The sequence below is a fragment of the Haliotis asinina genome, chromosome 11 (assembly GCF_037392515.1).
Source record: "Haliotis asinina isolate JCU_RB_2024 chromosome 11, JCU_Hal_asi_v2, whole genome shotgun sequence".
NCBI classification, from domain to species: Eukaryota; Metazoa; Mollusca; class Gastropoda; order Lepetellida; family Haliotidae; genus Haliotis; species Haliotis asinina.
Genome location: NC_090290.1, coordinates 16,603,539 through 16,622,286, shown reverse-complemented (window position 1 = coordinate 16,622,286; position 18,748 = coordinate 16,603,539). Strand labels below are relative to the sequence as shown.

At 39.1% G+C, this 18,748-nt stretch overlaps 1 protein-coding gene across 1 annotated transcript; it reads left to right on the top strand.

The window, feature by feature from the left end:
- Positions 1–1,787: 1,787 nt before the first annotated feature.
- Positions 1,788–3,324, top strand: LOC137255311 (uncharacterized). The gene is made up of 2 exons (XM_067792763.1): positions 1,788–2,234; positions 3,253–3,324. The coding sequence occupies exons 1-2, from the start codon at positions 1,788–1,790 to the stop codon at positions 3,322–3,324; spliced, it is 519 nt and encodes a 172-aa protein (XP_067648864.1).
- The last annotated feature ends 15,424 nt before the right edge of the window (positions 3,325–18,748 follow it).

The following is an 18,748-nucleotide window of genomic DNA, read 5'->3' as shown; positions in this document are numbered from 1 at the left end:
CCTATGATGTTGCTTTTTTATCTTCACAAGTCCGTGGATAGGATGGAAAATATGAAACATATTCTCCGATGCCATTTTTCTTTCCTCACCCAGAATCGGCGGATTTGAAAAGTGTGCGCATGCGTAAAAAGAAATGTCACCTGATGGTAAATGACTATGGAGGTTCACACGAAATGAACGTAATTAGAAGAGACCGCGAATTTCCTTTATGTCCCATACACGTAGCTGCAAGGTGTTCTGTATAACGGGACCCGTGTCAGGCGTACAGATCCCTGTCTTTGTCGCTTTTTCTTCATGTGATCTATTCTCATGGTGCCTTTGATCTCGAATCAAAGTACTTACCTAAGTCTTCGCTGGCGTCATTTTATGGAAGTCTTAAATCGGTCTAATCTGTGGCCATTTCCTTCCAAGTGTGGCATTCAGAGGCGGACATCCGGGACTTCATCACACGAGGTACCAGATCTCGGATCTGTTGTTTTATTTGATAGAGGTCCCAGTGGCATTATTTCCATACAGCCTGAAAAAGGTCAACCAAATTGCGACAGATTCTTATATTTGAACTATATGTGAAACTCATGTATCCATGCATTAGTCGGATGTCTGACATGTTTGATATGTCACCAATCGAAGAAATAATTCGATTTACTGTTCAGGTGTCAGTTCCTCTTGCCAAAAGTCTCATGAAGTTTTTGTTATTGTGGTAACCTCACTGTCACATTCGACTTAGTATCATGGGAATCGAACTGGGAACATGTAATAGTAACTGTGAACCGAATCTCTTTTTCACCCAGTGTTCGAAATAGTTTCCAATTTTTGCTAGTAGGTCGGGCTATTTATGCCTGAACGTTTCAAGCCGGTGAAATAATTCACTAGCGCGGATCGTAAATAGAGGAACTAAGCAAAAGAATACAAAATGGTAAAATACCATAAAAACCAAAATTTGAAAAAACGAAACATTTTGCTTATGCTCCTCATTTTGCTTTTGCTCATTAACCTGCTGATATGATGCACATTATATCATACCAGAATTTGCATATTAGATGAAGAGTGACAAGTGACAAGTTTATTTGCATCTAAGGCCCATTGCCCCATATTGAGATACCAACGTCATCACACAGTGCGCAAGATATGTTGATCTACAATGCAGGATTGCTTAACTTGAAGCAAGTTTTTTGGGAAAAAATGATAACTTCTTTACACGAACAGAATGTGTCGTTGACATTAATGAGACAAATGTGATGGAATGTTATGACATTGTTGTAATTTCTCTACATGACTTACAATAAGGACATACAGAAAGAAAATGACTTCATCTACAAGAGGTCCGCATCACACTAACGTCAACAACAATTTCTGTCAAGTCTTTGAAGGGCATTTAGAAGTGAAATGCATAAGAATGAAGATTTTATGGATATCATCTTCTTTATATGAGAACACAACGTTTCGGAGTTAATGCTTACTCCTTCAAGACCCGTGAAGGTCCCGGGATAGAATAGGCCTTCAGCAACCCATGCTTGCCATAAAAGGTGACTATGCTTGTCGTAAGAGGCGACTAACGGGATCGGGTGGTCAGACTAGCTGACTTGGTTGACACATGTCATCGGTTCCCCATTGCGCAGATCGACGCTCATGTTGTTGATCACTGGAATGTCTGGTCCAGATTCGATTATTTACAGACCGTCGCCATATAGCTGGAATATTGCTAAGTGCGACGTAAAACTAAACTCACTCACTCACTCACTACTCCTTCAACATAAAATCTTCATTCTTATGCATTTCACTTCTAAATGCGCTTCAAAGACTTGATACGACATCAACATGGAGATGATGCAGTTACATCCATCAACAGGTACAACCGTCCTATTAGCAAAATTGTGAAAACCAGTAATCATCTGACTTTCCTGTTACGATGCCGAGACAACAACCTCGTTCCCAGAGGATTTCAACTCTCATCTCCTGTCCCTCGCTCACCCGCCATCAACAAGATACTCCACAAAGCCAGCACCAGAATAGTCAAGCACCAGATACAGCACCTACGCCGCCACAAGTCCCACCTCCAAAAAGACATTGAAACTAGCAGAAGCCATGTACAAGACACCCTCGAGCCTGACCTCTACCACAAGGCCCAGTCCTTATCAGAGAGGACCAAGCAGCACCTCCATGAGAAAGTGCAAACTACCCACATCATCAAGTTCACCCAGTTACAACGCCCTCCCACCTCACCTGATGAAGGAGTAAGCATTAACTCCGAAACGTTGTGTTCTCATATAAAGAAGTTGATATCCATAAAATCTTCATTCTTAAACAATGTCTGTTCCTATAAAGTGGATACCACTGTTCCTCAAAGAAATGTATCATGATAATTAGCGTTGCAGTGTATACCAATATATATTGTGTATTTTGTACTTGTAAGAAGAATACATTAGACGTGTTCTAGTTAAAGGATCTCTTAAGAATGTACTATGTATTTGGTGGGGCATGGTACAAAGTGAGTGTTTAATGACTCTGTTGTGTGGAAGATCATAGACAGCTGGTGGGAAATTATGTTTTGATGTTTTTGAGCAATTTTGTCCCATGCCATGATATGTCTTATCACAATCATCAGTGGGAGACATGTCGTGCTTTAGAAAATTGCATGGTTGTTCTTGCACTTGTGCTATGATTAGAATTTGAAAACTAAACATGCATATAACACAATCATAAACATATACTGTAATAACCAAGCCGTTAGTGTGTTTGCTTTTTGAATACTTTATTCTTATCTTCTAATTTCCTGTTACTAATTTTTGGCTTATTATATATACTGAATAGCAAAAGAAACGTAACTCTGGATTTTTGTCAAGTTTTAATTTATAATCTTTCATGAGATTTCATTTTTTTCTTTTGCTGTTCAGTATTACTACCCGCATCAACTTCGCCAGCAACTCTGGCCACCCGTTTGTCGCCTCAATTCCATTATCCACGAGATATTTAGCGTCTGCACACAGTTATCTTCTGAGACAAACGAGACCTCATAAACTCGGGAAGAAATATCAGATTTATGAATCATAACCTATCTTCGGCGAATCCTCTGATGAAAAATCAGTACTGTGTTAAATCAAGCACGAAAGTCATATTGAACACATTACGTTCGGATCAGTCAGTATGCTATCTGAAAGCGAAAGTAAAACAATCTGACTTGAGCACGTGATTAAAAGCGACAAAACCTGTGTTCTCCACCATACCCTCTGCTTGCAAGAATCCATTGTTCAGGTCCGAGTACATTGTGAGAAGGTGATTATGAGTCACTACAAAATGGCGATTATAGCATGTATTCGCGAATGAACACACTAAGCTTTTATTTCTATAGTTATTAGTCTCTTATGGCTCAGTGTGAAATCGGTTTGTGTAATAATTGTGTCTGATGTTGTATAGTTAGTCTGCAAACCTGTGAGGCATTTAACAGATAGGGAGCGGGATGAGTCAAATTTTATTTTATTATGTCGTTGTTTCTTTCTGTTTCAAACATTTCATCGCACTTGGGTTGCGTCAAGAGAACTAACATATTTGCAATGTGATGATGATAATGAAACGGAGAATGAACATAACGATGAGGATGAAGGTCAAGCTAATGAAATTATAAAACATTGAATACAAAGACTGGATTTCGACAGATCCAAACCTTAGCTTGCAACCGTTTTCAGGAAGATTGCTTTTTTTGAAAGTAAAAAATATTGATGAATCTAACTTGGATGATATTCTTTCAGAATGATATAGATATATATTCACTACACATTCCTTTTTGTGCGGCAGCATTTTTGACTACAGGATATTACTCAGTTAAACCTTTTCGTGAATGTCAGATACGTTTTCACCTGTTTCAGTATCTTACATAATGTCATGGCATCAATGGAATCGCTTTCGAAATATCCAGAATTATTTATATCGCACGACTGTGGACTTATTAAATGTCTGTTCATATCACATTCCTACAGTTTGTATGTAATGACATTTGTGTGGGTTTTATTCGTTTCCCATTCTGGAACCGTGTCCAATCAGGCTGAACAAAGAAACATCCAAATTTCTTCCTGCGGAACTGATGGCGATGAAATTAACTGCCCTCGTCTCTCTTTGATAAAGGGCAGCGTGTTAGCTGTGTACACGTGAATAAGTGTGTGTGTGTGTGTGTGTGTGTGCGTGCGTGCGTGTGTGTGTGTGTGTGTGTGTGTGTGTGTACCAATGATGCTTTAGGAATGTTCAGATGTGTAAGGTAAAAGTTGACATCAGGTAAAAATCAGCCCATTCGGCCAACCGAATATAATTCAGTCCGCTTTCCAAACAGCATTTGATGACGGGAAATAAACATGGGGGCTGAGGGAGACGTTAAGATTGAATATCGTTTTAGAATTTGAATACTGACAGTATAGTTACAGATTGACAGATTGTGAGGTTCAACTAAGAACAATACCTACTCTGCACATTGATATGAATTCCATACACTATTGTCGTTAGCGTCATCTATGTCACTTGTGTTCTACTGTACTAGTCCTAATCGTAGATCCGAGGTAGAATAGGTCTTCTGCAACCCATGCTTGCCACAAAAGGTGATTATGCTTGCCGTGAGAAGCAGCTAGAGAGATCGCGCTGATTTGATTGACTCATGTCATCGACTCGATGTTCATGCGTTGATCACTGGATTTCCGGGTTCGAACGGAATTATTTACAAACCGCCGGCATATGCATGTAGCTGGAATATTACTGATTGCGGCTTAAAACTGAACTCACTCAGTCACTGTGCTAGTACCCAAATGCCTCTAAGTGATGGTTAGAGATCTCAAATTGTTGTCGTCTCTCTTTGGCAAACGGCAACATGGTGAAACAATCCTCACAATTTCATCATGGAAGAAAGTGACAGCTCAGCAGCAATGTTTGCTGGTTAATTAATCACATTTATCATTAACTGTTACTTAGTTTTTCTGTTATAGGGCATGATTTGATTTACAATGAATTGCACATGGAGTAATTGCACAGAAAAGTATAACCCTACATCATCCAGAGCCTTAGATGTATGAGGAGTAAAATGATTAACGAAACTGAAGTTTTGAACGAACTGTATTTAAATGAAATGTGAAGGGAATAATCGTGAATAACCTGTGGAGAAAGCTCAGTAACCCTGGGCATCAGATCATACAAACGCCCCTGCTTGGTAGATAGAATGCGTCTATAGTCTTTTTCTGATGAAGGTGTTCTTCAGGTACCCCTTTGTATTGGTTAGTACATGTAACACGTTTTAAACCGAATTTTAAGAAATTGAAAGAAACTTTTAAAACAGCTACATTGTATTTTGAAAATGTAAGCCATGCCATTTCATGTGCCTTCTGTATTAGTTTCCATGTGAGTTCTGATGTGTTAGTGTTTTAATGTCTCTGTGGCACTAAAGGTTCAGACACTGTCTCGCTTTCATAAACGACAGATTCATTTGGATGAATGTGGAGGTCAAGCAGCAATGTTTGTGAGATAATCGAACTTGCCCTTTAATACTTCTGCTGTAGGGCATGATTTGACATAACCAACGTGTAGTAATAGTACAGAAGATAAGGATGATACACCATCATCCGCAACCATTAAGTATGTGAAAAGTAAAATGACCACGGTGTCCCAGTTACAACACTGATGTTTTGAACTGAATTTAGATAAATTGAAAGTACGTAATTTAGACCTGTAGGAAACCTTTGCCAGGCTTTGCCAGTTTGTGGAATGAACGTTCACTGGCATTTGCTCATATCCTGCTTTTGTGATATGATTCAATCACAGACATTTCCTGAAACATGATGAAGGTGGTCATTTTTTCCGTGCGTGGTTAAGTAAAACCTTTTGAACTGAACTTGAAGAAACTGAACGGAAAAATTAAGACAGCTGTTTTGAAATTTTAATAACGCAGTTTCAGCCTGTGAAATGGAAGCCCGGTGATGTAGAGCATCTGCTCACTGTTTGCTGGACGTATTTCATTCACACTGATTTCCTGGAAGACAATGAAGGTGGTCTTCTATCGTCCCCATGTATGGGTAATTTGAATGTTGCACTTGTCCTGTGGAGATTTGAGACGCCCATGTTGAGATGGTTGCCAATTTGAAAGTTTGTTGGAGAATGTGCTTTAATGTTGTTGTTAAAGAACCACGTACCCACCAAAGACCAAAGACTCGTGATCAGGTTGTTCATTAGTTCAATAAACGTGGCTTAAATAAAGAATGCGACATGTTGTTTTTAAAGCAGATGCTTATAACGATTAAGTGTTCCAGACCAGTATCGCAGGATGGTGTATTTTTATTCGATGAAACAGTACTGTAGAGCAGTACTTCAAGATTGACAACAGATCACAACTTGCTTCCTCTTGATTGTGGTACAGTTCTCAACACAGAGTGGTATAAAACCAGCCATGATAAATTACCAAATTGGGACATTTGCAATAATGATAAAAGAAAAACAACTCTGCACACACATTGTATCAGCTGTCAACTGTTCCCTTCTGATATATAGGGACTTTTAACATTTTTAGCTTTCCTATTTCGAGGAGCTTCGTAACATACCATTCAGAAAAAGATATAGTAACCCAAAAACTTGATGACGTGAACATGCTTTATAGTCAAACATGCATAACTCTTCCACAAATAGACTTTACGTTCATTTTTGCATCAGTTTAGAATTAGGAAATGTCTATGCAGGCAAGTTGAAGATTTAGGTATACCGGAGACGTTGAGCGCCATAGTGACAACGTAGCATGGGCCCGAAGGCGGATCTCCTGGCTCCCAGTCAAATCTCTCTGAACAGTTTGACTGGATATCTTCAAAAGTCCAGTCTCATCAAGCTCTCATAAACCTAAGATATCGTAACTTTTCTCATAGCATTCGGACATCCTATATGCTACAGTATGTAGGCTTTCGAGAGCATTATGAAACAGGATCCAAGCATACTGGCCCCTGTCCTCTATCACGCAAATGTAGTACCCGGATGTACCGATCATGGGCTTACAGTTGTGAGTCGAGGTTTGCCTGCACGGGGACGGTCATTTGTTAGGCCTGTTTGGCTGTAACATGCTGCAAGCCGTGCTAACATTCAGAGACATGGTAACAGAAGATTTGCAATCTCCAGCGTGCATTCTATCAATAGCGATGTTCGGTGTCGCAGCGTCATTTTTTAATACCATAATTTAATATTCACTTGATCATAATAAAATGTGACCAACAGAGTACTTTATCCCTATTTCCTTTCTGCAATAGCTCAATAGTCTATATTGATACATCATCATACTCTCATGACGTTGGACATATGACACTTTTGGATTTGATGTGCACCACTATCAAATTTGTCGGGAGACAGACGGGGTATGCCTCTTGTTAACCTTTTACACTAGATTAAGTCATCTTCTACTGGAGAAACTTGATACTGTAAAATCTCTTAGATGTTGATCTTGATTAAACCCAAAGTTGCCATATCTAATTATTCCATTATTATACGTCCTATAACCCTATACTCTGGTTATCAATATCCAGGCTATTTAGACTTTGGAGAGGATTAGAGAATTCAAAGAAACTTGAGATCATTATACTTTTAGTGTTGTCTGCGTGGGCAATAACGTGTTGGATTACTGTTCCAAATATTAGGACTGTTATAGAAACTTTTAATTTAACATTTGTAACTAGTACTGTTGGACATATGTTTGACCAATTATCTTTGGTGAATTATATGATTTTATTGTCACTGAAAGGGATATCACGAATTTGTAAACTGCAGCTCAACGTCATAATGATAATATATCATTGAGGTTATAATGAAGTTGACCCGTGAAGGTCATGGTTAGAACAGGCCTTCAGCAACCCATGCTTGCCATAAACGCCATTGATATGCAATATTTGAGTAAGTGAGTGAGTTAATATTTAAAGTCACATCGGCAATATTTCAGCCATATCGTGACGAGAACATTCTTGAAAAAACGGAATTTATGTATATGGTAAAAAAACTGTCGACGAAGGACACTAAAACAACTAGTGTATCACAATAGGAATTAAAACTAGCGAGAAAAGTTAAAACTAATGTCACTGTTCAGACAATACAATATAAAAAAGGCTATAGATCACCAGCAACTGAAGGTAGATCACCATACTAGAGCCATGGGGACTTACAGTACATTTGCTTCCTGCGTGGACCCTAGCTGGATTTACACCATCCCCTCAGCTGCTGGTGATTGTATGCAAGATTAGCCACAAATTAAAATGACAGAAGTACTATGGCTAAAAGAAATGTAAGATTAAATTTAACTTCAAATGTTTTCAGACTTACGTACCTTGTCGGGAGGACAATAATTTTACGGTACTTCAACATCCCTCGAGGATACAGCCACTAACACTCTTAGTTATTGACTCAAACTTCCAATCATAAGATATATATCTAATTACAAATCACTTAACAAATCTAATTCTTTTAAAAATGCAATAATTAAATGAGAATTTACGTTACTAAAATGATCCTTCATAGTTCGTGATTTAACATATTTATCCCTTGTGATGGAATATTCAACACAGTCAGGCAGGACGTGGTGGTGTCACAGATTTGTTGAGTGCTGCCTTGGCAGCAAGATCAGCCATCGTGTCACCAGAAATGCCCACGTGGCAGAGTAACCAACAAAATACGATGTCGTACTGGTCAGTAGTAAATCATTATACAATTCAATAATTTCAATTAAAAATGGATGTTTGCAAGAAATATTTTTATAGCCTGAATGCAAGAGAGAGAATCTGAATAGATTATATACTGTTTATGATTAGGGTGTTTTTGAACAAATTTAAGAGCTGTTAATATGGCGTTAGCTTCTGCTGTAAAAATAGAACTGTTGTCTGGTAATCTAGAAGATATTATCCTGGATGCAATAACAGTGGCACAAGCCACTGCGCCACCGTCTTTGGACCCATCTGTAAATAAGGATTTATAATTGCTATATTTATGTTTTAATTGATTATATTCTTGTTCATATTGTAGTTCATTCGTTTCTGATTTTTTAAATGTAGTTAATGTTAGGTCCACTTGGGGCCTAACCAATTGCCAAGGAGGAGAAGAAAGAAGTCGGTGAGGAGCCATGTTTTTCAGCTCAATGCCGGCAGCAGCAAGAAATGGCTTAATTCTGAGCCCAAGAGGCGGAACAAGGGAAGACTTTTTGTTATACAAATCCTCATAAAGAGGATTAAAGACACAATTAAATACAGGATTAGACTCATTAGAAGCTAATTTTGTAATGCAACGCAAAGATAGTTTTATACGGCGTTGGTTGAGAGAAGGCCTATAAGCTTCGACGTAAAGACTCTCGATAGGAGAGGTTCTAAAAGAACCGAGACAAAGTCTTAGGCCTTGGTGATGGACAGAGTCAAGTAGTTTTAAGTTGCTTTGACAAGCTCCACCATATACGATGGAGCCATAATCAAGTTTAGATCGCACCAGTGATCTATGTAAGTGAAGGAGGGTAGTTTGATCACCTCCCTATTCTGAATTAGAAACACCTTTAATAAATCGAGTGCCTTCAGACATTTTGCTTTAATGGATTTAATATGAGGCGAAAAGGTCAAATGTGAATCGAAAAAAAGTCCCAAGAACTTGGCCTCCTTGACATCATTGATTGGGGTCCCACTTGAAATAGTTCTGGATCTTTATGGGGTTTGTACTTACGACACAAATGTATGCAGTTTGTTTTCGATTTAAAAAAATTAAAGCCGTTTTCTAGACACCATTTATTTATCTTGTTTAAACACAACTGCAGTTGCCGTTCAATAATATGCATATTTGTCCCACGACAAGAAATATTAAACTCATCCACAAATAATGATCCATCAATTGAATCGTTTAAAAATTTTTATTAACTGTTTTGATTAACTGATTAAGTGTGACAGACAAGATACTGCCTTGTGGAACACCCTGATCCTGATTACAATGATCAGACAGGGTAGAACCCACGCGTACTTGGAACTGTCTGTCATTTAAAAAGTTGGCGATAAAATCAGGTAAATGTAAATCTCTCAGGTAGTGTCAAAAAGTGTTTTCAAGATCAAAAACGATAGACACAGCATGCTGTTTATTAATTAGTGCGTTTTTTTACAAATGATTCCAAACGCACTAAGTGATCGACAGTATTTCTGTTTTTACGGAAACCCCATTGTATATCTGTTATAAGATTATTTGTTTCCAAATACCAAACAAGTCGATTATTTATCATGCGTTCCATGGACTTGCAAACACAACTAGTTTATGAAATTGGTTGATAATTTGACGGATCCGTATGATCATGTCCGGGTTTAGGTATTGGTACTACTATAGCATCACGCCATGAGGGAGGAAAGTTACCCGATGTCCAAATATCATCAAACATATTTAAGAAGTGTTTCTAATCAGGATTCTGGTAAGTGCTTTAAGAGCTGATAATGTATGTTATCAACCCCTGCAGCAGTATCGTGGGCTTGGTCAAGAGCGGTGTGGAGCTCATGAATAGAAAATGTTTCATTATAATCTTCCCCATTATCCGAGTTGAAATTAACAGGTTTCTTTTCTTGTTGTGTTTTATACTGCTGAAATTCAGGCAGATAGTTAGAAGAGGATCGATAAGAGTATTTGCAATATCTGATTTATCCGTACCTGATTGATCTCCATGTTTAAGATGGTTGACACTAGATCGAGTACCTTTACCTTTACTTTTGTGGACCATGTTCCATACCGTGGACATGGGTGTGCGAGAATTGATTTTAGATGCATAATTTTGCCAAGATTGGCGTTTATTCTGTTTAAAGGTAAGCCGCTCTTTAGCATTTAAAATTTTTAATTTATTTCAATTATGCACCTTAGGATGGCGACGGAAATATCGTTCAGCCTTTTTCTGTGCCTTCCTAGCTTGCATTGAACCATGGTTTGCGTATATGAGGAACAGCAGAGGACGTAGGAATACATTCATCAGCTATTATATGTAATTCTTCAGAGAAACATTTTAGTGGATCAGGACTGCTCATGAACATTGCAGGTTTTAATTTGGTAAGACACAGAGTTTCATATAAAAGCCAGTCAGCTGTTTTAAAATTCCATCGTGATGACGGCGGAACATCAAATGGTGACACAGGTTGCAAATTTTTTTCCACAGAGGTCATCGTAACCATGTGAATTCATTCAGCAAAGTTGAATCTGCAAGAGACAGATCTAGGGATGAATATGTTTCTGAACATCATTAAATATGCACAGGTCGTTGTAAGATATGACGTCCTCAGTTATACTGCCTTTCTGATTTTTATTTGAACTTCCCCATAAAGGATTTTGTCCATTGAGATCACCCATCATGATAAAAGGCTTAGGGAGCTGGTCACACAGTTTTTGAAGGTCGGGCTTCTGAATATTGGAAGCCGGAGGAAGGTACAAGGAACAGAGTGTGGTGGTAATGTGCAGTGTGAGACGAACTGCTACAGCTTGCAGGTTTGTGATAAGAGAAACAGGACTGTGAATGACGTCCTGTCGTACAGGAACAGAAGCGCAACCGGTACCTGTATCGCCCGATGGTGAAAAAGAATCAAAAGGACTATAGCGTCTTATATCACTGTATGTTTAAGGTACGTTTCTTGTAAACAAACTGCTGATGGATGTAGATCTTTTCTTAATAATTGAAGTTCATTGAAATTATGCCGAAGTCCTCTGCAGTTCCACTGAATGATATGATTTGAGCTACTCATGGCAGCTCAATTGGTGATCGAGATCGAGATGGAGGTCCACTCGCCAGGTTAGGCTATGTCGGAGTGGTTTCCATGTGAAGAAAGTGCAAATGTATTATGAACCTCAGTAGGTTTGATGGAAGATGGAACCTGCAAGTGTTGGAGGGACCTGTGTTTCGTCTTTAATTGTGTTTTTTTAAAGTTTTCCTGTATGCACAGTGCACAGAACTGTATCATTGTCCTTGTGAAAATTGGATGACGAAGCTTGTGACTGATGGACTGAGAGGATGATGTTACTGTCACTGTGATTACGAGTCCTCAAGGGTAAGATGTCCTTTAAGCCATGAAATATCGGTTTGACATGAGACAGAAACTTGAGTTTAAGTTGGGGACAAGACAGCGGCTGAATATGTTCTGGTTTAAAAACTGTGATGACACATGTTTTGGCTTCATTATAGGACATATTGTTAGTGCACTTGTATTTAAGAATTTGGGCTTCATGTACGAAAAAGGGACAGGATTTTGAGGAAGCGAGATGTTCACCACTGCACTTTTTGAACACTTTAGAGACTCATTTGTGCACAATGAACTCTCATGAGCTCCACTGCATCGAGAACATGTAATATTTATATGACAGTTCTTGGCTCCGTGACCGAACTTTTGGCAGTTATAACATCGTAGTGGGTTGGGGACATATATTTAATATTTAAGTACTCGGATATATAAGTATCCAGTTTTAACACATGTAGGGAGTTTGGAAAGAGAAAACGTAAAAAGATAGGTGTGGGTTTTGATGAAAGAATCATTCTGTTTCCTAGTAAAACGTTTCGGGGCTGTGACACCTTGATTTTTCATTTTAGTGACAATCTCGTCTTTACTCAGGTCGGATAGACAGCGTGCGCGATCACGGACGATTCCACGACATCAATTGCGTGTTTTGTGTGCAGTAACCACCTCTTGAACATTGGCAAAATGTTTGATGGACAAAGGGTTCACAGACTGCTGCTTTCTAGAACATTCAACAAGCAAAGATCAAGAACGTCACCGCAACATCCATCAAAAGCCTTAGAAATGGCGAATTTGTTCAATTTTATTGGATTATGCTTCAATTACAATGAACCGAGCCCATGAATCTACAGTAGTGCTATGATCATCATAGTGTCAACAAGGACGGTGGCAACAAGGACTGTGTCAATAAGCACCGGGTATCCAAGATGCTGACACCAGGGTTACAGGGGTGTTATATTCCAGAGAATATGACTTAAATAGCTGTATTTTGTTAACCAATTTAATGCCAGACTGGTCCACTCCTTGACATGAAATTGAAGACATACATTATTCAGAGGTCAACACCACCAGATTGGCCCATGAGCCACCACCTTCTGGATTAAGACTCTAGGCAGTATAATATCAACTATAATTTATGCAATAGATGTCAAAAGTGCCAATACCCAATAACAAATAAAAAGTGCAAAAATAGTCACATGCACAGGGCTTGGCGTGACCAGCCGACTGACAGAACCGGACCCATTCTACCACTCGTCTAGGTGAAGCCAGGGCCAAAGGTTCCAGGCCCCCATTGCTCTCAACCACCAGGATCCCCTCCTCCGCCGACACACGGCCGCAACCCACGGCAAACGGGTTGGTGGACCAAATATTTCCCCGGGTCCACAACGGGGGTGTTGGCGAGCTCTTGGCGTTACCCAGCACCCACAACGGTGCCTGCAATATTTGATGAAATCACACTTATGTCAGGACGAATAAGAAGAAATAATGTGTGTGTAAACGTCATTGTGACGTTATGACGAAATCACGAATCACGGCTGGTGGTCACATTGACATGACAATGACGTTTTCAGTATCAAGATTGTCTTGCCCGGAGAACAACGAGAAGGATCAGCTTATCAGACACCCACGGGAGAAATAACAATCTGATGGTATCATCAAGAATCGTAGGCAAATCCACCCAATTAGGTTTTGTCTTCTGAACACACCCGCAGTATCTGTTTTCAAGCTGATTCTGGTTTCAAGTTCTGACATCCTCAAATGACAAATCAGCATCGTGTTAAATGATACAAGGATTATCATCCTAATCATACAAATTGGATCATCTGCGTTAGCCGATCGCGAGTACAATTTTGATTGTTTTAATGTTAATACCCTAGTGTATATTAATCACAGCAGGTTTTGTATTAACATCCCTGTTCCGTCCATAGTTCGGAACATTCTGAAGTAACATTTGAACCCCTTGTCAGATGGCGATGATTATCAGATACTTGGTTTCATGATGAAAATAACATTCAGTGGTGAGTTTAAATGGCAGAGTCATCAGGGTGTGTTCATCGAATCAATCGAGATGGCAGCAGAAGTAGGATTACCCTCGGGGCATATTCGTGTAGATGTCTTCCACGTGCATTAGTGACGTCAGAATGGACATGTTCAGTGCACAACAGTGTTGTTGTCTGTATGTTAAAACTTCCTTAGACTGGACCGGATTATTCCCGGAGGCCTTCCTACAAATTACAGTGGCAGCATCCAAGGTATCCCCCGTTAATCCAGACATTGCCTGGTAACCAAACGTCCGTATTAACAGATTCTATTGTTTATTAAAGTACCCAAGGTATCCTCCATGTTTGTTTATTTTCCCTGAGCCCGACGAGTTACTTCTGATGCTAATAAGAAATGTTTCGATTACAATACTCTGTACGTTGAATATACTAACAATCCGAAGCTGGATTGTGTGAGTATTTCATTAAAAGTAACACATTCACAGTGTCATTCTTGAACAGGATCGGTTCTTCATTTCCTTTACTCACACTTGTCCGTTTTCATCTGTTTCATGTCAAGGTTTTGTCAGAAAATAGAAAAATGTTTTATTTTTCGCATTTATCTCTACAATTTATATAGCTGGTGTGTGAAAGTGTGACATATCTTCTGCACTGAGTTCGGCCTAACTGTAGCTCCAGTGGTAGGGATATAGGAAAAGAACTTTACTGAGAAATTGGTGTATACATGAGCAACGGGGGCTTTTTGCACCCCAAGTCCAAAGTGACTAATTTGGAACAGACCATAGCTTTATGCAAATTAGTGTGCGATGAAACTGTGTTACAAAAGGCGATTTTTAAATGCGCATTTTGAAATTAAACTTAGTTTAATCATAAAGAATAGCTTACGTAAAATTTTACGTAATTTTAAGGCTGAAACTATTAAAGGTGTAGCGACCGAGTCTCACTATCACTAGAAAAAGAATCAGGTAGGAGTGATCGTGCAATAGCAGAACCAGGACGGGTGTAGCTTCTTGGGTCGGGCTTGGGGATAGAGATGTCAGCTAATAATATTCAGTCCTGTCGATCGTCGGGTGGTCATGCCACCTATACATTTTGAGACATTTAAGACGGTGCTTTTCTATGGGTGTCAGGTATCATACACTTTTACACATCTGAACATAAACAGGTTAATAAATAGATGAGACATATTCAACACTTATGAAAAAACATAAAATATCTTTGAGATGACCCCTTGATCTAGTAGGCAGCTCATGCTTTTCATTCAAAATGAGGAGACGGGTCGGTCATCATACCTGGCTGAGCGACGTGATTGTCGCATATTGTCTATATCCTGTTACGCTTCCCACTGACGTTCGGCCCACAGTTAGGCCGAAATGAGTCATTTCGACATATGTCATTTGCAGGTGTGTAAATTTGAGTGATCCAGAGCAACAGCCTAAAAACAGTTTGTTTGTTTTGTTTTGTTTTGTTTTTTACTTTGGACAATACTTTAGCAGAACTATTCCCATAGCGAAAACCGATGTACGTAAAGACAAGCACGCGTATCTAACGTGTCAGATAACAATATTATGTATACATTTGGTGAGTTCACATTTTACGTCGCTTCAGTACTACTTCTAATCAGTGAGTGAGTGAGTTTAGTTTTACGCCGCACTCAGCAATATTACAACTATATGGGGGCGGTCTGTAAATAATCGAGTCTGGACCAGACAATCCAGGGATCAACAACATGAGCATCGATCTGCGCAATTGGGAACCGATGACATGTGTCAACCAAGTCAGGGAGCCTGACCACCCGATCCCGTTAGTCGCCTCTTACGACCAGCTGAGTCGCCTTTTATGGCAAGCATGGGTTGCTGAAGGCCTATTCTACCCCGGGACCTTCACGGGTCTACTTCTAATCACCCATCGATGAGATGAAGTATATAAGTTTGTTTGCATGGAAGGGTAAGACCGAGTCTGTTTGTGTTTTAACTGTTAAAGTTGGATCAAGTCCATTGGTAATGTCAAGTCAAAATGATACCGACAGAGAAATTGGTCGGACATCGTTACAATTATTCTGATTTAAACATACTTAGAAAATGTACTGGACAAACTAACTTAAGTATATTGGCATTTATAAGATTGATATTTTATCGGTATATTATTGAGTAGATAAATCATTACTCACAATTTCAAAATTTACATACATCCCCTACTATTTTTGTCCAGTATATATGCATGCTAAAACCATACATGACTTAAGACAATATAAGCGTGGAAGTAACGAGACATTCTGCACAGTGTTATGAAAGACTTTATAATTATAACATCTATTAAAAAGCATTCAAAGCTTAAGGACTGCATTCAGTATGTATGTAAAAGATACTTTGGTAAACTATTAAATGTAAGTTTTAAAGTAATACAATTTATACGAATTACCAGAGGATGCCAATCCACCCTGGATAATAATGATAACAATACTTTGTCAATATGATCAAGTTATTCAGAATAATTCTTTCAAACAAACAAACAAACACATAGAGCTCACATAAAAGTAGAAATTGTAGTTGTATATACATTTTGTGGGGCAGGGTAGAATAGAGGTTAAATAATTTTTGTATCACCTGAAATACAGGCTTAGTCAGCCGTTTGAATGCACACGCGCGCGCGCGAGCGCGCACAGAAAGAGAGACACACACACAGATAGACACACACATATACACACACATACACAAACAGATACACCCACCCACAGACACACACAGATAGATACACACATGTACACAAACAGACACACACAGATAGATACACACATGTACGCAAACAGACACACACATATACACACACAGACAGACACACACAGACGCAGACACACACACCTCACACACTGAGTTTCAGAGGCAACGGTTTATGATGATGGCGAAGCTTTCATATAGATGTTGCTCTTAACTATTAGCTTAATCTAAAAGTCAGTGAGTAAACAACTAAAGTTTGTGGCAAATGTGGGTGGAAACAAAAAACTCTTCATCCCAATCCCATGAGATCAAAATCCTGTTTACATTAAAAGGGTCGAAATATGTTAATATGTTAAACTACTTGACAAACGTAAGCATACCCCGATGGTTAATTATCGCTGATTTAGACAAGCAAACAAGCAACAAAAAAGCTGGTGGAACTTTAATTATAGATAATTCTGGACGCCCTCAATCACTCATGCGGCCCTTGTAGTTTGACGGAAAAACAACTTCGCTACCTTAAGAATTTCATGATGTCAGTGGCTATGTCTCTCTGTTAGAACGCATAGCCTATAATAAGCTTGTTTTCTTCGATTAAAGTCGCATACCAGTTTAAATGCGTACAAACTGTAAAACCCTGTAAAACATCTATTAACCGCCTGGTCATTTATCTGGATGTCGATAGTATTATTAACAACGGTTAGTATATGTGTGTCTGTATTGTATTCGCAGAGAAATGCACCCGGAGTCTAGTAGTAGACGCTAAAAGGACTTGAGTTAGTGTAGACGTGGAGGAGACGTTGAGTACATCAAGTTACCAATCTTGCTGTGCTAAAACGTCCTGTAGATCAAAGGGTCAATTACTGAGCGCTTTTATTGGAGTAAACGTACACCGGGCTCTTAGTTTCACGTCTACTGAACACAGGCATATGGCAAGACATTACATTAGAATCAGTGGACGTCTTTGAACAGCATCGTGGATCTTTTATGTGAATCAAGATTAGTTTCACTTTCAACATTATTTCGGTGTTGGAAGCGGATGACTTGGGTTTCATGTTTGAAAAGTATTTCAGGTCTGTAATAGAGATGGTTGGGTACTGGTCATTTTGAACAGAATATCTTTGTTATGACTGAGTGAAAGGGTTCGACGTCATTTGGAACAGAGTCTCAGTTTTGTGTTGGGGTTTGGTAGAGAATGTAAGTGCTGTTAGTACAACTTCTTTCATTTGAATATAAGTCATAAAAAGACTTGCCTCGTGATACGAATTGGCAGTTCTCACTTTGGTGATCTACAAGTCTTTAGTGTACAGACTCACCGCGAGGCCAGGGTTCGAAAAAACGTCGTCATCGACGGATGACTGAACAAGCATGTATTATTGAAGATCAGTTCTAACCCAGATCTTCACGGGTTTCTGGTGGAATGCAGTATCAAATCAGTACGACAGAGAATTCCGAAATACGTGAATGTCACACACCAACTCTTCATGGGTTTCTTACCATGAACATGCTTCTTGATTCCGATTCCGATTCCTTGCCAAATAGTCACTGTGCACAAGGAAACCGTCTTCCTGAAACCTATTTCGCTGAGGTGCACGCATTCCCCTCCACATACCCATAGGCTCTCGATGTATCGGATCGTTTCACAGAAGCTGTAATAAACATGTCATACGTGACTAACTTTCGTGCGTATCAACGTCCTTCGAAATGAAAGAGGATGCAGGATGCAGGCACACTGAGCATCTCTCTCCGTAACCACCCCGTGTCGTGGCAACAATTATTTGAAATGGGATCAGAAAAAGTAGAAGATACGGAAAATATACTTCCAGGTGGATCGTTGCAAACGTAACTGATTCTTAAAAAGAAAGAAAGCAAGCTGCAAATCTTATAAACATAGTCTTGAGAGATAAGGTTATGTGGTAATTTGTTTTACGATAATATAATTTAGTGTCACAAAATTCTGTAATCGTTGTTCATTGTTTCTGAGAGGAGTAAGCAGGAGACTCTGTAACGTAGCTTGTTTACAAGAAATAGGTTT